Below are 27,509 nucleotides of genomic sequence, written 5' to 3' on the forward strand. Positions count from 1 at the left end.
CAGGCCGTCTAAACATTAAATCTCATATCAAAGAGCAATTATACATTTATACAAATATATAAACAATATTATTAAAGAGACAGAATAGATTTAAAAACACACTAGTTTTATTTGATGAAATCCCCACACAGCAAATTAAAAAGTGTAGCATTTCCAGGAATCAGAGCAAAGAACAGTATTTCCACATCTTTACATACTACACATACAGAAACCCACCTTTTACACATCACATCCAAATCCTCTGGAGAAAACACAAACGGACAAATGCACTGTCACTAATTTAGAGTTCAGAAAATTTTGAGTCATACTGATGGGAAAAAATACATATGTAGTGTTTAGAATTCACTTTGTATCAAGGAAAAGTCCATTTGAAATCACAAGGTAAACTCTCAACTATTAACAGTGCAAATTGTCTTAACAGGCTTATGTCAGTCTTAACTGTTCTGTTCTACAGCCTATTAAATAATATTGCACACACATTTATTATACACACCTGCAGAGCCAAACACTTGCTGACATGCTACAGATTGTTAAAGTGCTAGCTTGGGATTAGTTAGACAGCCAGCCTGCAAAATATTTGGTTCTAAATTCATTTTCGAAAAAGCAATTGAGATTACAAGTCTTTTAACAGGTTTCTGTATAACCACATATAACTGTGCCATGACCCAGAGTGGAACCAACCAATAGAAGAAATCCTTATAAATGAAAAAAAAAAAGAACATTCACCCATTTGTTCTGTAATTATCATGAATACATTCTGTGATGGAAATAAAACCTGTGAACCTGCTCTGCCAATTCATAACTGCACAGACATGTTTTAGAGATGTTGAAACAGTCTATTTTAAAAAAAATACAGGGGTTCAGGTGTGAGGACTGAAGTCTGTTAAAACAACTGACAGCAACACGTGAGACAAAATATGCACGCTGTGACAGAAACCCAGTATTTCATTTTGAGACTTTTCTGTGCAGCCAAATATAAGAACATGAATTTATTGTTTTCAAACCAACACAAAAAAAAACCCCACGATGTGTTCCATACTTTATAACCAGAACATTTAAACTGACTAATCAAACTAACACCACAAAAAGGAGGAAGAAAAACTTGTTTGTACCATTTGAAAAACGAAACACTCCCATGACAAAGGCAGCTGAACAGGGTCTAATCTGCTTACAGTAACTTCCGTCAATAGAGACACAGATCTCTTTCAAGTTCACAAGCAAACACCAACTAACATGAACATTTAAGATGTACTTTATTTCACTAAAAATAATATACTCTGGATTAATATATACATGGAAGTTAAAATCAAACATTTTGAATGATGAGCTTATTATTTGACATAAAGAGAAGGCGGATATATTGAACTCACTGTTATGGACAAAGCTGCAAATCAAACCAAACTTGATTCTGTGAGGAAAGGTACAGTAGTTAAGGTTTTCCAGGCCTGACAAGATAGAGGTAGGTAGCATTGGGCCCCAATCAGGGCCAGAAACCTGAGAAAACACGCACAAACACCAATTACCCTAACCCTCCAGAAATCAAAGCATACATGAATGTACAAACAAACCCATGTGCAGGCACATAATACAACATACCTCTATACAAAAACCAAGTGTGGTTGCCCAGCGAACAGTCTGTCTAGTGTGCTTTCTTTGACTTAAATATCTGAGCTGCTTTAATCAAAGCCAATCAACCACTTAGGTGTCTCATAGCCAAACTCACCAGCAAGATGCTAATATGCTACACTTCATGTGTCTGCACTGGAAGGAAACTGTGGTTTTGACAGCAAAGGTACTTAACAGTGTGTTTTGTGATAGCACTTTTAGTAACAACCTGAATTGCAGTGATGTTTTTTTTTTATTTGCTTGTTTTTTTTTTTGTTTGCTTGTTTTTTTTTTTTTGTTTAACTGTTTAAAGATGCATGTTGAACTTAGGTCAGCACCAGAACCAATAAGCTTTGGCTATTAGTGACTTTGTAGCTGTCAAAGTGATGTTACCTACTTGCGGTACCTACTAGTTTTATGATGTTGAAAGTCACATTCAGTGCAACAGGTGTGAGAGTGCAAACAGTGAGAGGCTTTTAAATCCAAGTAACTGTTCCAGGATTCAGGTTTATGTTAGTGAAGGTGAACAGAGTGTGACAGTCATCGTGAAACATCAGTGAGACGCTAACTAGGTAGTGATCTAAATGTGATGATTGTAAAGGTTATCATGTGCGAGGCTTCATTCATAATATTGTGCAAAAACAGCTGAACACAACTGTGACAAGAAGGAAAAGAAGTGTTTTCTGTGACAAAGTCAAGAGTAAATAGGTAAAACCGAGTCATGATGATTACCATTAACCGTTACAACTTTAACACCAGTGGCTGTGATCAAACTATGCCTACAGTAAAAACCCACATACAGTATTTATGCTGATATTTTCATAATGCTTGTGCAGTGACACCAATATCTGCTTGCTAGAGCAAACTAAGTGACCCATTTTCCAAAAAACAAAACAAAACAAAAAAAAAAGGCACAAAGGCACTAGCTTTTAAAGTAGCTACAAGGCTCTTTCAGGTCCACTAAGAATACATCTAAACCTATGCTGCTACATTTAGACAAACAGTTATAGAAAAGAGCCAAAGAGACAAAGATCACCCAATAATTAATACACGCAAAATAATCTATAAACATAAACCTGGCAAAAGAGGAAGTGTAAGTGTAAGCTCAAAGGCGTTTTTGTGTTGAAACAAAGATTTAAAATGGCTGCAGACTAACTTCGCAGCCAATTCCACCACACGAACAGCTGATCATAGCTGGCAACTAAAACCAAGTCAATACAGTTAATAGATACAGAGACTTTGGTATGTAGAGAAGACCTTTCATATTTATACCAACCCCTCAAGACCTCTGTATAAGGACACTGATATTCAGTGTCATCATCTTATGTGTGGCTCATACATTATACATGCCAAGTCGAAATATGCCAGTCTCTGGCAGAGATCCCATCTTCACATTTAGGACCAAAGCTCCTGATCACGTCAGCCTCATCTGACCTTCGGAAAACCAGTTTGGATTGTACTCCATCACCCTGTCAGTAAAACCTGCTCTTTCCAGAACATGCCAAAGATTAAATAGATTCAGGTCTTAATGCATCAACGTACTCCATCCCTCCTCAGAAAGTCAGTCTCTTTGCAGTGATGAACTCCTCCAGTTGAACCTTGCCGCTGCCCATGAGGCCGAAGGCTGGATACATTGTTCCCGAACAATCGACCTGCCTCTCATAAAGGCACCTCATGGTGTCGGCATCGTAAAAATACACCCGGCATGCATCATAATCTAGGCATACCCCCAAGCGCTGTGGCATGGGAAGCATGCGATTGCCAGGGTCAGCAGACGGTGCGCTTGCTGTGGAGACAGAGGAGGATGAAGACGCCTTGGGGATGAAGAGTTTACCCATGCCCAGGGTGAGGAGGGTGAAGGGCTGGGACAGCTCATAGCATGTGTCTTCGCTGCCGCTGTCATGGCCGCTATCATGGTCGTACCTGGTGAATGAAGGAAGAGGAGTCAATATATGAGTAAAACAGAAAGCAGAGTGATAATCTGCCCCATTTCATTGGGTGTGAAGGAGATTTGATCAAAAATTTTCATTATAACTTATATTTACCTATTCCTCTCAAACAAGGTCTTATTATTTTTCTGGCATTTTCTTTCTAGGGAAAAATGCATACTTAACCTTCTAATGACCGGCTGATTACTGCCAAATGTTTATCACCTTACATACATTACATAATTACCATAGAATTAAAACATATTTGCGAAAATAATGTGCTCCTTTACATGTTTTTACATGAGCTGGTCTACTGAGAAAGACAGGCTTTGTCTGCGAGTAAGCTCTTTACGAGTTTATGCCGGTTCTCTTACATCACAGGATTAGGTATGACTCAAACACACTTGTAATGAGATTGTTTGTGTCTGTGTGTGTTGCAGTTTGGTATGTAAAGGTAAAAAAAAAACAAAAACAATTTGCACATTTAGGTTTCAGTTTCTCAGAATGTCTATTGATTATGGGCAAACTGTACATGGTTATCATGTACAGTGCATGGGCATGTGTTTGAGCTTACCTTGGGCTGCTGGTATCTCTGGGATTGTGAAACCATTCAAGGAGCTTTGAGTCAGAGGCCACTCCAACTTTAACCATGTAGGAGTACGGCTCCACCTTGAAGGCCCAATAGTGTCTGCAAAACAAACAGAGCAATTCCATTTATTGCTGCAAGACTGGAAATTGTAATGAGCCATTCATTGTCCATTGATGCATTAATTTTCTGATTTGTTCTCCAACATGCTTGGTGTAAAATTCTCATCAATGATTAGTGAAATCTCTCTCTTTCTGAATGGAGGCTGATAAAGATGGTACAGCAATGACAGTTTAATAATCCTACCCACTTATGCGCAAAAATAAAGTTCCATCTCTGCTCTCTTGAATATTTTATATTCTCATTTAGTCTAATAAGCAAGGTAGGTGTCCACATTGTGGGCTCCACTGCCTGTGTTTTGTCATTTTTGTACAGATTTAAATCTAACTGGCTGATGTGTAAACTGCTTATTTCTCCCCTCCCCCCTTTAGAGAAAATTTTACATTGAGGTTCATTTTGCAACAGTAACTTGTTAAGCATCAAATAAAGCATGCTGCTGGACACAGTTTCCTTGTCCCAAGTCCCAGTGTTGTCAGTTTTTGGCATACCTTCCCTGAGAGATTCCTGTGTCCCCAATTATGTAGTCTAGTCCAATATAGCTGCCCGTCTGCACTCGTTCTGCTGCAAGGAGGAAGCCCATGCCTGCTACGCTCTCCACTGTGTCCCGTCGCTTGTTTAGAATGAGCCGCTCCGTACTGAAGCCACACTTGTCACTGAACAGGAAACCAAAAGCTGGAAGGTGGACCAGGGAAAACAGAGATGGAGGGAAAGGAAGAGAAAGAAGAAATCAGGAAGAGGAGACGTTCAGAAGAGAAATTATTTTGTGGAGTATAGACACAGCACACACATAAGGCAATGGGTTGCTCCCTCTGTTTTCAGTTTGGCACAGGGTAAGTAGCAGAGGCTGACACATGAGGGCGCTATAACACAATCTAAAAAAGCTACACAAAGACCTGCATCACGCCATGAAGAATAACAGCCTAATGAAACTCAACCTTCATTTCTCATGTGCACTTGCCATTTATATTCCTCATCTGGAAGCAATTAAATGCAAACTATAAATAGTTTACAGGCCTAAAGCCACGATCCATAATCCAGGGTACATATAGGCTAACGTGATTATGCCTGTTCACTCAACCATCCCATGCAATCTGAGGTCTACACTGGGGAAGACCGGTTAATTTGCATGTGTCAAGGGAAGTCCTCATACTAACTAGGGCATGATAATGATAATAGTATAAGCCTGCCTAACGGGTGAACAGCCACCAATGCTGCTGCGGTTTTATGTGCAGTTATGAAGTAGGAATGCACTGATACTGACAGCTATCATGTGAGGCTAGACAGGAAGCTATGTCAGAGACATAGCGGCACTCTGTCAGAGACATAAGGAAACTGGCTTCATTTTATTTATTTTTGGCACATGTACAGTAAGCTTCTCTAACGATTCAATTTAGGCCGAGCCGTTTTTGTTCACTGACACTGGCAGTGTCATCGAAAACAACAGCCCAGCTCAGCAGATCTCGTTAGTCTTGTGTTCAGAATTGGTTCATTTTTAATATGAAAATAGCTTCATCCATGTTGCAAAAGAGCCTGTGACATTTGTTTAGTCCTGTAAATTAATGAATCATTTAAAAATAAATAAACAAACGTTATAATTTCCTTATAATTTCAAGGAGGGAAAATCGCTGAAAACAAGACTTTTTTTTTTTGTGGTTTTTGTTTAAGAGACCACAACCAGGTCCCCCCATACTCCATCATGAGTAACAGGGTGTCTGCATGCGAACAAGCACATGCACGTATGGTTGTCTGCGCTTCACCCCGGCCTGAAATTCCACCTCATTACTGACGCGCAGTGAATCCGGCCGATCAGTCTTACACGAACCAGAGAGCACAGGAATGTGGAAGCTCCAATCACAACACAAATGACAAGGACACAAATCAATGCGCGGCCATTTCAGATCAGAGACTGACGTGTCATGTATGCATGTGTGCAACAGACTGATTTTGGATCAGGCCTTCGCCATGGGAGGGGAAAATGTGGATTCTGAAAATATTTGGACTTCTGGGAAGTGACACCACTACAGAAAACGTCTCTGCAAACCCTACACTTTTACACTTTATATGTGCGCAAGCAGTCCAAAATAAAGAGAATATAATGACTGCTATGCAGAATATTAATTGAAGAGATACAGCCCCTTATTTGGGGAATATGATCTGAATTCAAGTTCACCAGATGGTTGGGGATGATGATCGCTTTTAATGAATTCCACCTTGCGTCTGTCAGGCAGGCTTAAAATGCCAGCAACAGATGCAACTGCAGGTTTCTTCGTCCAAGCTGTGACACCGTACAACACCCTCTACTCCCACACACGCAGATAAAAGCTATATTGGTTTCAGGCATCTGAAACACAAAATCCATTACCATGGTGATAAAATAAAGCACCATTGTGCTTCATTACCTCCAAAATCCAAGCTACAAGAGAACCCCCCCCCGCCAAAAAAGCATCTGTCAACTGATAATCTTCCTAAAATTGAGGACAGTGCTAAACACGCACACGTGCTCTGAAAAGTAAAAGGGTCTGTCCCTTTGGAGCTTGGCCAAAAGAGGCCCAATAACAGGGGATGGTTCTTCGATAGTCAGGAGTTTAATCCCATACATGATTAACATTTTGAGGATTAATTAACGAACTTGGTATCAACAACAAACATAATACACAGCTCGTCTTGATTGAGCTTATTGAGCTTATCAACTATTTTTTTCCTTCATTTCGTCTTCAAGAACTTGGCCTCAGTCTCTTTTCAGCATCTTCAAATTGCCTCAACCCCCCCCCTTCCTCCCTTGTCTACTGGCATCCAGCTAAAGACTCAGAGGACAGACAAAGAACACACACCCATCATGGGGAAACAAGGGTAGAGACATAAGCAAAAAAAATTTCATCTATATGGAAAACTTCACCACGCCCGTCAGGCTTACCAGGTGCAGGTGGTGTGTGGAAGGTGACCTCAGGGCTGTAGGGGCTGAACATGGAGTTCCTGCAGCTTCGGACCCTGAAGGAGTACAGGCTGTCGGGCTCCAGGTCACACACAACAGTGCTGGGACCATACACCCTGTCTGTAGCCCTCCAGACCCCACTGTCCTCACCATCCTCCTGGGATGGGGACTGGCGCGGACCCCCGAGTCTGGAGCGAACGCAGATTGTAATCAAGTAGTTTTAATTTTTCCACATCCCAGGTAGCTTATCTGCTGATGTTGCTGTTATGTTTTTGTATGTTTGCACCCACCTGCGGTACTCAACCACGTGGTGATCTGTTGGCAGGTGATCATCCGACAGCCTCCAGCAGATTGAGGCCTCATTGTAGACTCTGCTATGGGACAGGTCAATCAGAGGAGGGTCCGGAACTGGAGAGGAGTAAGAAAGTGCACAAGAAAAAGAAAAGAAGAAAAAGATTACCAGCTAATAAAATGGAAATCAGAGACTCTCAGTATAGGCCATCCTCCAACAAATTATGCTCTGTAGTAAGTAAACAAGTAGACCTGGTGTTTTTTTCCCCCAGTGTGTGTTTGTGGGTTAGGGTTAAATGCAATAAAAGGCTTTTTGGTACAGGCATTAAAAACTTATTGACACTGCACATGACAATGGTTAATACTGAAAAACTCATTTGTGGTGATTAGCAAGATGTCACAGACCTTTTACATAAATGGAAAAACTACTATGAACACAAGTCAATTCCAGTAAGATCTCTTGTGTCTTAGTCATGCTAAGTACAGTACTTCAGCTCCATAACGAGTTTAAGCAAATGAAGCCGTGTAAGTGTGAGCATGGCAAAGATTAGATTTGTCCACTCAGGACAATGGACGAGACTGTGTTGCATAATGGAGTCTGTAAAGAGGTTTTCACAGAGCCTCACTGCCCGGAAATGCACTTTGTAAAGCACCCCCACCTCTCTCCCACTCCACTTTATCATCACATGGACACTTTTTTTTTCCCCATATTGTTGTAATGATTTCCTATGAAGCATCAATGAGTCCAGCTCTGACTTCACATTCATCTACATACCTACAGTCCATAAGTACTCTCATTTATGTCTGCCGCATCCTCTACGTAAGGATCCCTCTTACTTTATCATTTACAGCTTAATTTTTCTACAGAAACAGAATCACATTATTGTAACCATGTAGGTCACCGTCTAGGATCAAGACATTCCTACACACACATCTAACACTCCCCCTGTGAGAATTCCCCTCCTCGTCTTCTTTGTAATAATCCCCTCTTTCTAGTTCTCTACTCTTCCTATCTTCTTCATATTTTGACATTCCCAATTCCTCCCAGTTCTAAAGCTCTTTTGCCTTATGGACTGATTCCCTTCTCTGACCAGTGTCACCACTGCTGCTGAGCCTTCTGAGCCTCCAAAGGCTGTGTTTCTCCCACGCATAGCTCTCATTCTGAAATGACACTGCCTTGCTGTTAACATACTATAACATGCAGACACATTATGGAGTGTGTGTTATTAAATAATGCAGGAGAGAGACACTCAAGACTTTCATTCCTTCTATTGTAACCCCTCCAACAACGGAGTTACACCTACCCCTCACCCTAATGTTAAATGAGTAGTTAACAAGTGTAAATCACAGAAAAATGATAAATATAATAAGATATTGTCTTATATTATGGCTTATGAATAATGCCCTAATTTTTTTCCACCTGTTTCAAACAGATGGACCAAGAGGCAAGGACCAAACGGGGCAGTCAGCCATCCAGCACAGCAGGCAGCAGTCCCCAGAGTTCAGAGAAAAAAACAGCACCATTGATCACATACAGAAGAGGCTTCTGCCAGACAGACAGCACCAAGGCCAAGTAACACTGCAGGGAGTTGCTTTCTCCTGTGTCTTTCTCATTTCACCGCTCCCTCTGCAAACCTGAGCCAACTGGACGCTCAACTTGTCATTTCCGTATGATTTGCTCAAATAAACTGTACCCTGTGCTGTAACAGCCTTAAAACCGACTTTAAGTTGAAAACAACCGAGAGAGGCACTCTTCTCAGCCTGATACTCTGAGGAAACTCCAATCTCAAATGGATCACAAATGGCCATTTACACTTGACAACACAGGCTTTCAAAGCCTCTTGAGAAGCAGAGAACGGGGTCAAAACCCGCAGTGAGGCCACAGCTGGGTTAACATGGGAGAGTACAAACACGCCGTTATCCAAGAGAGGAAGGGATGACTCAAAAAATATGGGCAAGCTATAGACATTAAGCAAAATCGAACACTTACAGCTTTGTACGTAAACAAAATGGCTGCTAATCATATTAAAAAACCTGAAAATGGGATATTATGTCGTTTTTTTTTTCTCTTACACTTGAGTGGAGGACAAGAAATACTCATTAACAGCAATATTACAAAATGGCTTTACAGTCAGTTCAGACACAGATTTAAAAATCAGTCTTAAGTTTTTCAAAACACCCATATCATTGAACATAAATGTGTTTTCAGTTTCCTGGGTAATGAGTGTATGAGAGCTTAGGGGCACTATTCATAGACACTGTAGCAATTCTTTACTGCTGCCAAGACTTGAATTAAATTACTGCTGTATATAAATGTCTCCACAGCTTCCTCTCTCTCTCTAAGCCTGGACTAAGAGCATCATTATGTGCCGCAGGCCACTTAGATTAAAGACACACATCAATACGACTGCCACCCAACTGCTGCATGCAGCACTTTCCCAAAAAGGACACAGCAGTGATTTGTTTAAGGTACCTCTGTACATATTAAAAACCCATTTTCTACAGTATAGGCATTATAAGAGAATCAATTTCCAAAGAAAAAAAATGATGACTATTCAGGATTTTAAGAACAGTTGAGCCTGAGATGAGCCTAAGATGAGGATGGAGTAAATTCTTTTTTTTTTTTAATGTTTTTAATCTGGGTGATAGAAAACTGCAGAACAGACGATGGAACTATAGAATAACTTCAACCAAACTTTAATTTGGAAACTTGTTATGGAGCAACGGTGTTCATCTTTATTACTTCTGCCTCATCTAGAGTTCACATCTCAAACTGTTAATGACACAGATCAACTCCACAAAAGAATGACAGACTCACCGCAATTCAGCAATAACAAAAGATTATTTGAATCTAAGCAGCTGTTTTCTTCTTTGCACAGTATGTTTTGGTGATACAGTTGCTCACTGTGTTGCCACAAGTTTTCTGCTTTCCTTTCTTATTATATGCTGCTGCTTTTTTCCACTGTGTCCATTGACTATTTGACACTTCGATGACTGACTTTGCCCAGAAGGATTTTCAAAGACATAAGTTCACGTGTTGAATTCCCTCTGTAAAACCTGAATTTTTCCACCATTTCTCTTCGCTTCAAGTGTGGGCTTGTGACGGAAACACTTTCTATCCATTTATAAGTATCCAATTTTCTTGAACACAGCGCACACAACATCCAACCATTTCTTTTCACGAGCTGTACAAAAAGTACAGAACGACAGAGCCAACTGCAGCCTCCGAGATGAATCTCACATCACTGATTTTAAACAAATTAACAGGGTGCTCTACAGTGTGGCAACAAAAGCCCACAGTCACAAACTCATGTTACTCCCAGCTTTGTTTGTCACTAACGGCCACTGAAATAACTGTCAGTAGTTCACTTGCATCCACTTGGGGGGGATAATGGCTCTGCGCCAAGAGTGACCTCAGGTTTGTCTGCAATGTCAGCAACATTTAATCCCTCGCTAATTTCAACATTTTTTGAAGGCTTAGGTCTGGAGGCACAGCTCCCACTCAAAATTTAACATTTACTTTTCTTAGAGTCGACACTGACCGGCATATTGTTTACACTGGCCTCATTTCTTAGGCTGCACCAAACCTCAAATACCAGTCAACTTGACTGTTGACTTGCTATGACTAAAAGTGTCACGACCTACCATCACTACATGCAACAATGATATTCAATACTGCTACTCCTCCCAGTCACTGACACATAATGCTGTCACGTTAGATACGAGGCACACTAAAGGCATTTGAAATGAGCTTCAGCCACATCCAGCCAAATGTCGCTAACCATCACTCAGCTGTAACAAGCCTGGTTCAATCTCCAGTCCTATCATCATGTAGTTAAAGGTAGGAGTGTTAGTACGGTGAATTAGATATAAACATCATGCTCTGCTTAAGTTAACGCAACAATGGTCAGTTACAGGAAGCATAACCAGCTATAGCTAAGTATATAAATATATACAATGTATATTTATATACAAATTGAACTCTAGCTATATTAGCAAACAATTTTGTCCATAGATTTTTGTCTCAAGATTTAAATTCATAGAAGTCAAATTAACACAGTTTAGTAAACAGGAAACTCTTGTCAATCACCTGAAAAATGTTTTAACTCTTAAAACTGTATCTGGAAAAATGATTGTACCTTCATCACAGTCTTTTATTTTACTTTTAGGTCATGGTCTCATTAAACTGAGTAAATATAAAATAGTATGAAATAATCCTTCTAATTTATTTCATTTTATTGAAAAAGCAAGTGCAATCAGAAAAGCACGTATCCTTTCTCCCCTGGGAAATTTCTACCTGAGCAATCCTTTACATAACAAGCCTTTGTAAATCAGCAGACCAGAACAAAGCTTCACAGAGCAGTAAAATCCACTTGACTATATCCAGGGTTCTACCTGTTTATCCAATTTAACAGCCCACAGATGACCTCTGACCTTTTAGGACAGCACAGTTCACAGGGCCTTGCATGTGATGGACAGTGGATGATAAACTACTTTTTATGGCCATAGTGTCATATTTTAGAGAACAAACATACTTGTTGAACTAACTTTTGAAATGGCTTGACATTGACAAACAGCCACATTTTGCCAGGACACATCTAGAGGGCACATGAACAAAGACTGTCTTCATCTTCGGGGATGAACAGAAGCAGAAAGCATCGCCATATTTTCCTGGCATGAGCTGATGCTCATTTTTTTCCAATAGCTTGTTTTTCAGAAGGAAATGATATGTGGAAACCTATCAACGGAAGAATGTTTGAGGACAGAAACCCCCTCAAAACATAGTTCGCAAAGCAGCCTGTAAACATGTTTTCAGCTGAAGGATCAAAATTTCTGAAATCCACATTCAAGTTCTGAAACTTGCTTTTGGTACAATTGTCATGCAAGAGTTTTCCTGGGTAAATTAAAGCATGAAAATAAAAGTGAAAAAGATTATGTTTTCATCTCATATCATTTAACTGAAAATAAAACTGGTCGTACCTCCGCCAAAACACATCTCTTTCAAAAGAGTCTCCTCTCTGGACGTGTCCAGCACAAACTCATCAAAGCAGGGGTCAGCTGCAGGGTGGAAGGTCCTCAGAGACTCTGTGGCCTTTTGGATCCTGAAACGATAGAGGGCAAACATAGCATGATGAAACTGTTGTCACTGGGGGTGACAACATAGGACTGCTATCCACTGCAGACAGACTTTTCCTCTCAATTACATTAGGTATTTTCAAAATAACTTCATTCAGTCAGCTCTATCTATATTTATATTGTCTTTCATAAGTAAAACGAGGATTAAAAAACCAAATCTTCGTCTAAGGGGACCAAGCAGGCCGCAGTATCATGCTCTTAACAGTGAAAAGATTCCCCGATTATCCAAAGCTGCTAATGGAGATCAATTAGTCAGCTTAGAGCAGAAGACACTATGCAGTGTTGATTGGACACTGCAGCACAAGCCTTTCCTTAATTGCCCTTGGGTTTGTGTGCACGTGGCTTTGTATGCTCCTGACACACTCCAGTCCCCCACACACATAATCAGATTGATGCTCTCAACGCTAAAATAAAACTGACCAAAGCTGCTTTCATACATGCACTGCCACCCTTTTTTAGACACTACCCAGAGGAGCGGTATGTGTGATGTCAAATGTCTGACACAGTTAAACCGGACATTAAACAGATTTTACACTGCCAGCTCCCTAGTACAAAATCCGTGTAATGTCTGATTGAGCCAATGTGTGAAGCAGGTCACTGTCCGGAGAATTCACAGTGAGCGAGTGGGAGATTCTCCGGTTGTGTGCTTCTTGCATGAAAGGGCAACTCTGGTCCATGCACAGACCAGATTCTTCAGACATTTTCCGGAGTTCACATGTGAAAACGGCTCAAGTCACACTTATACAGTGTTTTATAAATGTATATCAAGTAATGTCATACACAATTAACTTAATATCACCCAGCAGTACCTGACATGCAGCTGCTTTGCCGTCTGTACAAAGCAGGACTGGTCCGTCTCTTTCAGCACCTCCTGAGCGTAGCCCACTAGACCACTGTTCTCCAGCATGCCTTGGTACTCCTCCACCTGGGAAGTATTATTAAAAAAAAGAAAAACATTGCATTTTGTAATTATCGTCATCATAAGAGCACCTTGAAAAAAAAAAAAAAAACAAGTACTCTACACTGTCAAGTAAAGAAGCACGCATGTATATAAAAGATACCAAGTGGAAATGAAATTCAGTCCTGGTGTTTTATACCTGGGCCCTGAGGTGGTCCAGGCGTCTGTTACGAGACTGTTCGATGGAACGCAGCATCTCTGATTTCCTCTCCTGCAGAGTCTCAAAGAGACGCTCAAAGTGCTCGTTGGCTCGACGCTCTGCGACCTGGCCATTTTCCTTTAAGGAGGACGAGAGAATTTTGTTATCGATTTGTGACTTTGTTTGATAGATGCTTGAGTTAAACAGTTAACAGCTATAGGTCGAGGTGTAGGTGTGGGTAATATTCCATGAAGTAGAAACCTAAAGGGTTTACCTCACACACTGAAACTGCAATGTGTAACAGCTGAACAAGTTGGAAAACCTTAACTTTATGCCTTTTAGGACGATTATCTCACTGGACAATCAATGTTTGGATAATGTAGAGGATATCTAAGCTTGGTTAGGCTAGTTAGCTCCAGCTTGTAACTTTTAGCAGGATTAGTTTATTTCTCCATCAGCGTTACATTTCACTGCTGGCTTTTAATGAAATTTTATGAAACATAACAAATTCAACTTAAGAAAAAGATTTTTCAAAAAAGTGCCAAAAACAAGAGAACATCCATAACACAACAACCGTCTCCATTAGTCACACACATTCTGCTTTTACAAAGACTGAGAGCGTAGGCGCATCTGATCACCAGCCATTTAGGGCCAGCGTTGACGTAAAAAGGGAACAAGCTCAGAGGCTGAAACTCAGACATGCTATTAAGCAAATAGTGTTCCCTTGTTTGTGTTTGTGTTGCACACTGTTTGTTCAGTGACCTTCCTTATTCGTACACAGAGAAATGTGTAATTGTTCCTCAACTTAACAGACTGGTTTTGAGTAATCCATATAAATATTGGTATTCTGTAAGAAAATATCTGCGTACAGGGATTAACACGTTCATTCTTTACTAACAACTATAGTGCTAGTGGGTATAAGAGTGTGTGTATGTGATTGATCAGTGTTAGGAAGGACTGAAGAAATGTTAATACCACTAATGAGAATTCACTTTGAGAAGGAGAAGAGGGGAAGCTGAAGACCTGAAAGAGTGGGTCTAAAATTAGGAATGGCTTGACAAAGCTTCAAATCCAGTCCTTCAACCTGTTGACTGTAACATGCTGGGTTAAATGCAACAAATGTGAATGTGAAAACTAAAAGCAATTTCATCCTTTGAGTGACTAACAAAAAAAAAAGAAAAGGAATAAAAGGACAACAAATGAAAAAAAAAATCAAATTAAAATTAAAACTCTGTACTACTACTGTATAATTTTCAAGAGTGGAGCGAAAAATAAAAGGATGCTGGAGCTGCAGCAGCATGAGTCAGCTCTCTCACCTCGGTCTGACTGATGAGCAGCTCGAGCTCAGTAATCTGAGTCCTGACCTGGTCCTCTTTGCTGATGAGGTAATGGATACTCTTGGCAAGCTTCTCCTGGTAAGAGAAAAGATGAGCAGCGTTTACAGTGAGTTTTATAAGGTCTTAAAGCCTGAGGCACGTACGCCATCGACATCACTGAGAAGACAAGATAAGACTTAGACAACCGTGACTGAAGGGATCTGCCTATAACACTGCATACACACAAAACCTCATTAAAATATATGTTCTTGAGAGGAATAGGATGGGATTTCATCAGTTTCTACTTATGTGCTCACATTCCCAAGCTTCAGCTCTGACATGAGTCACAACATTTCCCTGACGTCTCACGGCTGCAGCTGCAAGCTGCAGTATTCCCTGATGGATGTAAAGCTCTGGACATGTGCAGAGTGTCCTGTATGACCCTGTATGACCCTGTATGACGCAGTGTGAGAGCCTGTTCCAGTAGATGTCAAACAACATCCACCGCAGTATCACAGTGATACGACAGCACATTATTGTTCATCAAAGCAAGTGAAACCAAACTACTTCCTGAATGGCGAAGGTTTCCGGGACCTTTCAGGACATCTGATATGTCTTCCAGCAATTTGAAGATACAATGCACACAAAATCATGGGGAACAAATGGTCTCATTAAATATTAAGCATCTTGGTGTTTGTGTCAACACAGACCAGAAGATTGAATTTCACACAGATTCTGCCTCGACTTGCTGAAGACTAAACTGGAGCACTTGTGCCAAAAAGATTAAATTACTATTCAGTATACTTTTTTAAAAACCTATTCTGTCAAAGGTTTGATGTCCTTTTGTGTGGCTTAGTGCTGTTATAGCAACCAGATCGTCCTAAAGCACAACCTCCTGACATTTTTGTCTGCACATAAGCTAAACCAAACACTCAAACTGATTGAAATAAATTCTACTGACTGGCAAAAATCTGATGACCACACGCGAGGCCAATTAGTTTTAACCCAGTTACCCGCCCTGGGATTCAGTTTCCAACAAAAGAGAGAATGATATCTGCAGTCGAGCGTCTGTGCATGTCGGCACAGGTACAGGTCAGGCATTAATATTACAGCAGGAGATGAGAGATTGAGGGACCAGCCAGTGGGTGGCACAGCACAACAAAATAACCCTGCTTTTATGGTTTTGTTGAACAGATTAGCTCTCTTAAATAGAAGAGCTCAACTGAATGGGAAGATATTGCTCATCAAAAGGCTTTTACTCAGTTTCAGGTTATTAAATGCAATTAGTGTCATTAGACTGAGGATCAGTCTACCTTGGGGGGTGGGGGGTCCTTAAGTAAACTAAATATTAATTGAATATAAAAAAAAATGGGGAGGGAGGAGTTAACATCATTTAACAACTAAGGTGTACATTTTACATTGTACAATGTAAAACCTACTGAGTACGATCACAAAATAGTTATTGGCCAATTTAGTGTAAAAACATGAATAATTCCAAGTTCCAAAGGCTGCTTTGCTTGGCCATGACTCTATTGCAAGCATTAGTTAACAGTTGCATTGTATTCAAGCTCAGCTTAATCCTTGTTATCATAAGCCACTATTGTGTTAGTCATCACAGATAACAACAAAACAAATTCCAGTGTATTCAACCGACTCCCCCAACACACACACACACACAGTCACATACACACACACCAAAAGTAGTCAAACTATCTGTTCTCAAAGTGTAACAGTGTTTGATTCTGGCACCTTGAGGATCTTGTAGGCACTGCTCATGGAGGTGACTTTGTGGTTAGCGTGGGATCCTCCCAGCTTGCAGAGGTGACACACAGGTCGTCTGCAGACCTCACAGTACATGTTCACCTTCTCCATCTCGTGTTCGGGACACATGAGCACCTAGGATATTTAACAGAACAACAGTAAATTAAAATTAAAATTAGACTAACAAATGCATATATACACACACACACGCTTTATTACTTCATGTAGGTTTAACACTTCAGGAGATCAAGAACAAGCTGAAGTGAAACAGGAAGCTGACTTTTAAAAGTATCTGGACATCTCTCTGTGAGCCATTTCCTTAAATGTCCTAAAATAGAATTTAACTCAGCACTTTTTTACTGCAAAAATCCCCATCAGAAGCTAATCTGCCGCAGCATTTAGCTCTTCAGCCGCAAAGGAACAGGAAGAGCAGCGCAATATAGTACAGTTTCTAACAAGACTCCAAATTCTAAATGTATGAATCAGTTCAACTTTTTACAGACAAATGTCTATGTGCTCATGTTTATCTTTGACTCATGTGACAGCTTATCACAGGAGAGTGTTCATAGTCCACCTGAATGAAGATACTTGGTTTCAGTGTGCTTGAGTCTTTAAATTACAGATAAATAGAGAAGATGATGATCAGTGGTGATACTTGCCTTCGGCCTAAAGTTCGTTGTGGGACCAACATACTCGTGCTGAGCTTTGGGCGTGCCCCAGGGGTGGTGCAGCTTGAAGCACTCGTTACAATAGCTAGCCTTGCAGTCCATACAGCTCTTCGTAGCCTCCTGCTGCTGTGGAGGCTTGCAGATGTTACACATGATTGCCACGGCAGCGCGGGCAGCCTGGCGGTAGCGCTCAACGATGCTCTCCAGGGTGAAGTTGCGGAACAACATGCTGATGCCACGTTCACCGAGGTCAATGTCATGATGGCAGCCTGGGCATGGGATGGTGGTGACCCGAGGAGTCACAGACCCTCTGCGCCACCCCGGGGACGAGATAGAGCCTGGAGGAGAGCCAAGGAAGAAAAGTGAGAAAGGATCGTACAGATTACAGATTCATAGCCTTGGGTCACCCAGTTTTGAATCTTGTTTGAGGCTCTATTTTGACATGTGAACAACAATGTTCTTTGACTTTTAAATTACAGTGAAGGAATAGTTTCCAAGAGAATCAAGTAGGGGGTTTGAAAAATGCGTAGCCCCGTTTGTGTTCAACAGATTCTGGGCCGAGTTTCACAAAAGCAGCATTACATCATCGGCGCTGACTTGCCAAGTATGATCTTAAGGCAAAAATGCCTTTGATAGCCCGCAGAAAAATCAAGCCTTCACAAATAGGGCCTCAGCATGTCTCCCTTTGTGCTTTATTTCCACAATGACCACTACTCAATAGAGATGTGGATGTAAGGAGCAAAACACCAAATCAGGCAATGTACTGAGCAGTCGTCAAACACGGAAAAAAGTCCAAGAGGAGAGACAACCCAAGAGTACTGGGACAGATTGAGGAGTGATTGGATACAGGACGGTCATGGTGAGGATAGCACCCTTGGAGCTTACAGAGAATACATTGTCTCTTGATGAGAAATCCATTTTACACTGAAAGTCATTCGATGTTTACCACAGGAGGGAAGAGTATTTCAAGTGCTCACAATGATCTGGACTAAAGAAATAATTATATTTTCCTCAAATGAGTGAATAAAGAAACATAAAGAACATAAAAATATGATAAACTGAAGCAGTATTTTAAATTAAATTACTTACTTTACTATGAAGTACAACTTAAAAGCTTTAAATTAAAAAGAAATCTAGCAACTGAGAATTTTTAATCACGTCCAGTTCAATGCATCAACACTTTTACATGACAACAAAGCTCCTCTCAAAGCAAAACTGCTTTCAAGAGTTTCTCACAACATTGTGCTTGTTACTGATGCAGCAGCATCATAACAAGGCAGCAACACAGTAACAGGCAGAAACAAAGGAACTGTTACACAGGGTCACATTACAGACACAAGCAAGGTCTGTAGAACACTGTTACCACACAGAGACACGTTTAAAGCCAGCAAACTGAAGTCAATACACGCAGAAATTAAAAATATAGCTTCACGTTTCTGGGGGACAGGGGAAGCGAGGAGTGCTGGATTTATCTCAGTTTGAAAGCCAGTATTTCCACTCCGTTTCCGAGGACCTGAAAATTAAATCAAACACTCCTCAGGTCAGCGAAATACGGGAAGATGATTTCAAAACAGCACTTTTACAAAAAAAGAAGGTGCAGCTGAGGGAAAAGCAGTGGCAGAACAGCAAACATATAAACTATGTGATATGAGTAGCCATGTGCATGCCGTGTGTCTGAGTGACGTGAGCAGAACTAAAGACTGTGACAGTGACAGTTTACTACCTAGAGGCAAAATCTGTCTGATCTGTCAACAAACTGAATTACTGAGCTTTGTTTAACACGCAGATTGCCCTTCATATGACAAAGGTGAATTTAACATTATACCGTGACATTACGGTGGAAAAACTGATGATGGTAATGAAGGTGACATGGTCTTGTTAAGACAAATGAAGTCACTGGATGAAAGAACAGGCCTGGTATAAAGCTTTCATATGTAACCAGTGAATGAGTTTCTAACCTTGAAAAGACAGTAAGTATTTTATTCATGTGCGTGTCGTGTTGGGACACTACACAGTGATTCACATTGTCTGGTCAGGAGAGCAGGTGTGAGAGAACAAGCAGCAGACAGGAGATGCCTGCAGCAGAGCGTGTGTGCGTGTGTTTGTGTGTTGATTGTCTGCAGAGGGAGTCGTGGGCAGAAACTGACGAGTCACTGCAGAGCTGCTATGCTCTCGTTGTGGGGAAAAAAAGGGCTTGGCTTTTCTCCCCTGCACAAACCCTCAGCCATGTTTGACCTGATGCAGCATTTTTGTAATTCAGTCAGTCGCGACAGTTCATTTCTACTGTAATGTGATCGTGTCTGCACAATTAACACTAAGTAAACTGAATATTTTAAAAAAATGAATATGTTGACACAGTTGAGGTGATCTTGTTAAGTATCCAGAGACACTTTATCATTACATTTTTTGTTTCTCTTACAAATAAAAGTCCATGGAGTTCTGTTTAAGCTTGTTATTTTACTATCCAAACATTTGTGCTGACATTTCGTTCTGTCAGTGGCCTGAGGGGGATGTACATGACTGTAATTTGGATAAAAATCTAATAATAAATGGGAAATTCAGGAAATATTTCCTCATTATGCAAATATAAAATTTGAACCCAACATTTGTCCAATCACTGAAAGGCCGAAGAAAATGAAATGACATTAGGTTTGAATTAACTTATTTTCTCTTGCTTTTCTTTTTCAAAGACTATTTGAAATAATAAGACGTGCGTGATTGCACCACATCTTATTTCATTGTTTGCTTCCATTCAATTTATTTTCCAGGTAGCTCCTGTTATTGTCTGTTCTTTGAGAGAATTTGTATAGAGGCTTTTTTTTGAGAGATAGGATTTTCCCTGTGATTTATTTGCAGAAGATAATGACATTTTTTTTTCTTAAAAACATCCACTGAGCATGTCAAATAACTGCATTAGTTGGCTCAATCAGGCACAAAAATAATATAGCATTCAGTACTGTTGTACTTGGACGGCAATCTGACGCTTCTAAATTCATCATGCCCAAAATGATTAGAGGTGAGCTGAAACAAGTCTGTGTTCTTACAAACTGTTTCTCCATCAGTAATGACTGTCAAGTGAAGCATGAACAGCACCCTAGAGGCACACGTATCAGTCATAAAAAGCCAGTTAAGAATCTTAGCAAGCCCAAACATATTATAGGTTTTCCCTCAGTTTGTGTGTGTGAGTGTGTGTTTAACTCAGACACAAAAGAAACCTACAGTTCTCCGTCGCAATAAAGCAGCTTTACTTGCCTCCATTTTTTTTAAAATAAAATGAACGCTACGCTTAACTAGTGTACAGAGACAGACCAGGGTGTTAGAGCGCACGCGCGCACGCACACACGCACGCGCACGCACGCACACACACACACACGCGCGCGCGCGCGCACACACATTCCTGTCCCCCCTCAACTCCTAGGAAACATCCTCACCCCTTTCTCACTAATTTTAGTTCTCGGCTCCTTTCAGCTCCTTTTTGTTGCTTGCCAACTTCCCTGTCAAGGACACTACCTCCCTTCGGATCTCGTCTATCCTGCTTTTCTCCATGCCACTCCTCTTTGCGGAGCCGGACTCCTCAGATGTAGACTCATCGTCGCTTTAAGGTTTTCAGTGTCCCCCCCTTTCATTTGTTTTCACTCATTTTTTCAAAACCTACAAAATTAAACACGTTAGAAAAAATGGCAGATGAAAACTTTTGTCTTTTTAAAACATGTTTATGCTCAGTGGATGTTTTTAAAAAAGACATATGCCTTTAATTTTCAACTATTATTACCTAGCATTCAGTGTCTAACAAAGAATCGATAACATGCTTTTCAAGTGCTAACTCTCCTGAAAAAAAAAAAAAATTATACCTAACGAGTGGTGTGAGTTTATATGGTTGTGTTGACAGGGCTAAAGTAGACTAAGTAGAGAAAAGGTAGAACCAAACTAGGGTTTCACAGAGGTTCTAGTAACACTGTACTCACTACAGCTACTCAAAACACGGAGCCCGCGTCTACCTCGATTTCCAAACGACCTTCGCACTGTGGCTGCAAGCAATGAACAGAGAAGTGAGGTGAGACCAACAAGAAAAGTGAAACAATACATAATGTGAAGTGAGATGTGAAACCAGTTTTTTTTTTTATAACATCATGACATTGGAGAAAAAAAGACAACTTAAACAAAAACAACTTGTAGTTAGAAAATGTGGTAATGCAGTTCAGAGTGAAAAACAGAGCGTTAAAAAAAAAAACATAAGATGTGAACAATTATTAAAGTACAATTAACTCTTGATTTGTGCACTTATTAACATATGTGATCTACATTTGAGTAAAAAGCCACGCAAAGCAACCTGAATCTTTTCAGGACTAGGACTGTTTTGGAAAAATTACATTACTGCAAAATAAGTGCACTTGTCAGACACCAATCAGGCTATGGTCTACAATTTGCATTAAAAGGAAAAGTTTGGCATTTTGGGAAATACTCTTATTCAGTTAGCTCGGCTCTGAAGGTGAAAACTTCGTCCTATCAGTGCTATTATGCTATTACCAGCTTTTTACACTGCACTTTTTGTACAAATCAAACAAACTAGATGCACCTACACTGACCATTCACTAAGCCCCTCTCCTTGAACATGCAGCTTTAGCGCCAGTCTTTAAAACGAATCACAGCTGTAGACAGCATTTAACCAATTCACAGAGCTAGCTCGCTACAGCTGATAACAATCCGGCAGTGATAGCCATCATACCAGTAAGCAAAAATCAATTAACTCGCTTGTGTTGCATTTAGCCAGCATACACGAGAGTGGCATCAACCTTCTCCAACCGTTGGCACGAAACATAATGAGAATATTTCCCAACATGTCAAACCATTCCTTTATGAGCACTTACACCACTTTAAAAGTGCACCTGTCAAGAGTTAGCTGAACATTAATGCCTCAAGCTCCATTTGAGCCCCAGTAACATAAAAAGAAAGATGAAGTTGAGAAACTGATGAAGTTTTAGTAAACAACTTCCTCTGCCCAAGCACAGCAAGGCTTGTTCAAGCTGCACACCGATAAATATAGCCTTAAGTCTTTTCTGTCTCTCCCTTCACCTAATCCCTCATTCATTCCTTACAGGCAGGTTGCGTCACCATGACTACCAGCGATCTGATCTCCCGGAGTTGAAGGCAGTCTGCACAATTACTCGGGTGCTCGGTTTTGGACGTAATGCTCATAACATCCATCAAGGTTTCTTAAATATTCTCAAACACAGTGATTATTTGTGTTTTGTAATCTGAAGATTAAATGCACTTAACACAGGAACAACCTTACTGAATAATCCCCAAGGGAATTCCAGTTGTACATGATCCGTTAACATTTCATGTTAATGGACTGAGCTGAAAGTTTCTTTATGAAACACACCACTAACGTGAACTTAAATTTACTTTACGTTAACCAACGGTGAACAAACTTTAAGTGATGAAAATAAATAAATTGCGTCAATTTGCATTAGGTCAGAGTGACAACACTGTCACAAAAGTTGCCCCTGTGCACAAACTTGCATGAGATTTGTTTACTCAGAAGCAGGATTTGATTATTTCCTGCGTCAACAGATGCAGTCCTGCCAGTGAAGAATGAACCTATTCAGTTTGAAGGGAGGGGGGTGAGTCTGAATGAGGGAGGCTGTGTTTGAGAGCCCAGTCTCAGTGGTTCTGAACCGTGGCTGAATAGCTCCCAGAAAGCTGTTCACCTCAGTGTACTCTGGGGATCTTTTTGGCCCTGCTCTTCTGGTTTAGATTCACGGGGTTGCTCTGAGGTCACTTGACATCTTAGTTAAATGGAGACCAGGTAGCAACAAACTTGCTGTGTCCCAAATCCTTGCTATACAACAGTGTACGAACTATATACTAGTTTTTGTTATATACTGTATGTTCATTAACCACACAAGATAACTGTGTTATACTAACAAGAAAGTATACAGTACTACTTGTATTTTTTTTCTAGCTGAGACCACCTCCAGTTTTCTTTGTGCATTAGTGTACAACAAGACACACTCAAAAAACAAGTGTTTTTAGTGTGTTCTCACACCTGTTTGGAGACTCAGCCACTGAATAAACATAAATGTTTATCTTCAGGACCACACCTAAAAATGCATTTAAAGTCTTAAAGCAAAGTAGATCACTGTATGTCAGTGATAAAATGGCCATTTATGTCCACACTGCAATTTCCTAAGTTGTGTCCCAGTTCCATACTAATTATATACAGTATCTACAGGATTATATAGCAACTGTCTTAACATACTGCTTTTGCACTTTAGTACAAAGTGGTGAAATATGTTGATTAATTCATATACTGGTCGACATCACTGCCATTAAGTTCCACCAAGTAAGAGTAAAGAAAATGACACTTTTTTTGGAAGATGTTTTTGTAGCCGTCTTACCATCCTCAAGTGGCGCCTCTTTTTCATTGTTAATTGTATGACAACAGCGTACATGGCAGTAAAGTCAAAAATGTTTTTAAATTTAAATACTTTTCTAGTACATACTCGAAACCTGCTTAGATTTACAGTAGCACAAGTTGGACACAAATCTGGCCTCGTCAACAAGAGCGGACAAGAGTACAAATGAGACAGTATCTTTATGGAGATGGCCTGCTGCCCAGAGCTCCGAAAGGTAGCCTTGAGTCCCACCATGATGTTTCCCAAAGCTTAGACATCGATATACTCAAGCTTGGCTGCAGTAGAGCCATATGTTTAGCAAAGAAATTAAAAATAATGCGACAATTCAAACTGGCTCCCTGCACCCCAACCCCAACCCACCCCCTCGCCCCAGAGCTTTCCCTCCCTCCAGCTCAGCTCAGTTTTAAGAGCTTTAAAATACTTTAAAAGAGATTACGAATGTGCTTTGTTCACACATGTATAGATAAACACACACACAAAGGCCTGTCTATCTGATTAAAGGTGGAGTGAAAATGATAGCTACTCTTCTCTCTGCTCCAAAAACATTTTCAAATGAACACATGAGGCCCTGCATGATTGAAGGAGATGTTTGATGCCCCTGGGCCATTAGAAGCAGACAGTGAAGACAGTTAGGGCTTGAGAGAGCTTGTCAACATTTCTTTTCTCTTGGCAGACAAAACTACAGCTTGTCAAGTTCCTCTGCTGTCTCTTTAATGAAGCCTGTAAAAGCAGGCGGGATTAAAACAAGACACTGTGGCTGACCATATCATGGCTGAGAAGTAGAATTATCAAATCATTTTGTTTGTTCTAGTTTATCTAGGACACGAGTGGGAGGAGGGGCGGCGTCTGCACCACACTAAAACCCAGATATCATACAATAATGCTTTTTTTTCTTGCTCTGAGTTCCCATAAGCCTATTCATTATCACCCTTAAATTTGCATCGGCTAAAGATTTGCTTATTGGTTCATGAAATCCTCTTCACAGTGACACTACCAGTTTGGTTCATGGCAGAATCAAATACGACCTTCAGTTTGTAAGTACATATTTCCTTATTTCAGAAGTAATTTTAAACCTTTTGCCCTTTTCTATAAAGGCGAATCCCAGGATCAAACCATTGAAACCTGTTGAATGCAGCCACTGAGGTGACAGCAAAACTAAAAACTGAAGTTGTGGGAATTTAGAGGAAGACAATGAAACAGGAAGTTGGCATTACAGACACAAAGCTCGTATAGCCTTCCTTGGAAACTAATGGCAGATGGATTTGATACTTGCAGAAAATGCCTGATGATTAGCTCCCATCAGCTCACATAACAACTCCGATAATCAGGCTGACCGGCCAGCTCCACAACAGCATGGGCACAGTTCCTGCTAATGCCTCAACAAGCTCTTGTGAAATGCTTTTTAACCTTTAGAAAAAAAATGAGAGTTCCAGTTCCCTGCACTAATAACAATAAAATCAAATCTACAGAGAAAATAAAGTAGTTTTGGCTCCTTACCCCGAGACCCACCTGATCTGACTAGTCTATCTAGTCTCTCCATGGAAGGGGAGGGCACCCTGGACCTGGGGCTGCCTGGTAAGGAACACTCTGAGCCAGCATCAAAAGAGTCCTCATGGTTCTGCATCAGCAGCTCCCTGACACACTTGTGGCAGACGCTGTGCTGGCAGGGCAGGATCAGTGGATGGGTGAAGAGCTCCTTGCAGATGGGGCATATCAGCTCCCTCTCGATGTTCTTGATCGGGACCTGGTGATGGAGACAGGATTACTGAGAACTGCCAAACGAACAATATTTGGACTTTTAAATTTAGGATTTTCGCATGAGACGCCACCACAACCGCTGTCACCCTTCATATTTGGGATGAAGATGACTTAGAAACAAAAGAACAGAAGGTGACCACAGACGGAAATGACAACTTCAGTGTGTGGAGACAAGGATACAGCTTTCTTTGATATTCAGAACAAAAACCTATTATTAGGACATTTCAAATGCAGCTAAAATAGGCCTATTGTCTGTACTTCAAGCTGGGAAAACAATGGCTTTCTGTGTCAATGAGAAGGAAAAACTGGCCTGTTAGGTGAGTAGATTCAGGTAAGTATGAAGATGCATTTTAATTCTTTACCCGACCTGAGCATACCTTCAACTTCATTTTGAAAAAAAAGAAAAACAATAAAACACTGATACTGCTACGATGACAGCTTTTACCATGTTTCTGATACATTACATAAGACAGGATTAAGCCCGGCTAAATATAGCCAAACAGTTAAATGCACGATTCCAGCAGCACACGTTTTAACAATGAAAAGACGATTAGAAAACGTTTCTACAAGCTCCCGGACCGAACCCGTCCTCTCATATTTAACGACTGATTGGTTCATTTATTTCAGGCGGTGTGATTAAAAAAAAAAAAAAAGAACATCCCAATAAAGTTTATCCTCCGTCTGTTTGAACAAACAATTAAGGGAAAAACGCCTACACACGTGTTAAAAAAGACAATACCCAGGCGGTTAGAGGAAGTTTAAAGACTGATCGCTGCTCCCGAGTGTGTTCAAACAATGACCGGGATCAGCACGGACTTGCAGCAAATTACAGATCTACTGACTGTGGTTAACTTTTTACAGTGTCCGGTCTCTTCACATGCACAGCAGAGGAGCAACAGGCTGTTAAACAATGACGAGTCTTTTTCTTTATCATCTTCCCAACTCCATAGAAATCCTCTCTTTCCCCCACTTACCGCAATTGTGCTGCTACGCCGCATCTCTGCAGACATACCGAGGGGACAAAATACAGGCGATGTATGCGTGTGAATAAAAACACAAAAAAATACTAATAGACGCCTTAACCGGCGCTTTTGTTGTTCGGCCTAAAAACAACTCGTCGGACTCGAGCAGCTGAGATGCCGACAGCGGACGGCTGAATGAATTTAAATAGAGTGACGCTGCTGAGAGACGCAGCGCTGTGGTGAATCAGCAGCCAATTCACTGCTGCAGTGAGCGTGCAGGCGGACCGACACAGGGGGTGGAGAGAGACAGGAGGGGGGGAGTGAAAGAGAAAGAGAGAGAGGGAAAGGGGAGGGGGCTGAATCACCATAGGAACCGTTGCTGCCTTCATGTGCTCTTAACTTGATTCAAATCATCCATTTTTTTAATCCATTGTGTTGCACAGTTGCTTTTATCAGGCGCAGGTGAAAGCCAGCAACTGTGTTTTGTTTTTCTTTGCGTGCAGGTAAATCTGCAGCCAGATACAAGACGAGATTAAATAACTCAGCTTGATTGTGTTTTATTGTGCGATTTGAGCTAGATGGTCACACGCCAACGTGCAGATGTTCAGCAGATTTACCACACCGTTTTGGGTTAGTGTCAGTATGGTAGAATAAACAGAAAATAGGCTGCAGCTGGTGGTGTTTTTAAAAAAAATTGACCTGATGGTGGCGCTAGAGAAAACGGGAAAAGGGATCATCAAATTGTTGCCCTTCATTCTGAGAGCAGGATGAATGTCCATACCAAATTTTGCACAAGTTAATTCAGTAGATGTTCAGATATTTTACTAGATAAGTGAAAACTTTGACCAGCTGGTGGCTCTAGATAAAAAAAAAAGTCAAGGGATTGCCAAAGTCAGCCCACGTCATCCTCTGGGGAACATGAATGTTTGT

General features: G+C 40.7%; 1 protein-coding gene across 2 annotated transcripts; it reads right to left on the bottom strand.

Moving 5' to 3' along the window:
* Positions 1-127: 127 nt before the first annotated feature.
* trim36 (tripartite motif containing 36) lies at positions 128-26,775 on the bottom strand. Of its 2 annotated transcripts, none has more exons than XM_041043076.1 (13): positions 26,592-26,775; positions 25,369-25,603; positions 17,432-17,778; positions 16,761-16,907; positions 15,012-15,107; positions 13,696-13,833; positions 13,408-13,523; positions 12,443-12,564; positions 7,462-7,579; positions 7,154-7,359; positions 4,728-4,911; positions 4,108-4,221; positions 128-3,528 (listed from the first exon to the last, which is right to left on the bottom strand). In XM_041043076.1, exons 1-13 carry the CDS (start codon positions 26,625-26,627, stop codon positions 3,159-3,161), a joined length of 2,229 nt encoding a protein of 742 aa, XP_040899010.1. In that variant the 5' UTR covers positions 26,628-26,775; the 3' UTR covers positions 128-3,158. The 2 variants fall into 2 exon arrangements, with proteins under 2 accessions (XP_040899010.1, XP_040899009.1); XM_041043075.1 differs by having other exon boundaries at positions 25,357-25,603.
* Between the last annotated feature and the right edge of the window lie 734 nt (positions 26,776-27,509).

This window comes from Toxotes jaculatrix, chromosome 7, assembly GCF_017976425.1.
Source record: "Toxotes jaculatrix isolate fToxJac2 chromosome 7, fToxJac2.pri, whole genome shotgun sequence".
Lineage (NCBI taxonomy): Eukaryota > Metazoa > Chordata > Actinopteri > Toxotidae > Toxotes > Toxotes jaculatrix.

Bases quoted from the DNA above. Each gene is read 5' to 3' on its own strand.
- trim36 (XM_041043075.1), bottom strand. From the start codon at position 26,627: ATGTCTGCAGAGATGCGGCGTAGCAGCACAATTGCG. The intron at 12,565-13,407 runs GTACTGCTGGGT...CTATCGTTTCAG, and splicing joins GCAAAGCAGCTGCATGTCAG to GATCCAAAAGGCCACAGAGT. The intron at 3,529-4,107 runs GTAAGCTCAAAC...TTCATTCACCAG, and splicing joins AGAGATACCAGCAGCCCAAG to GTACGACCATGATAGCGGCC.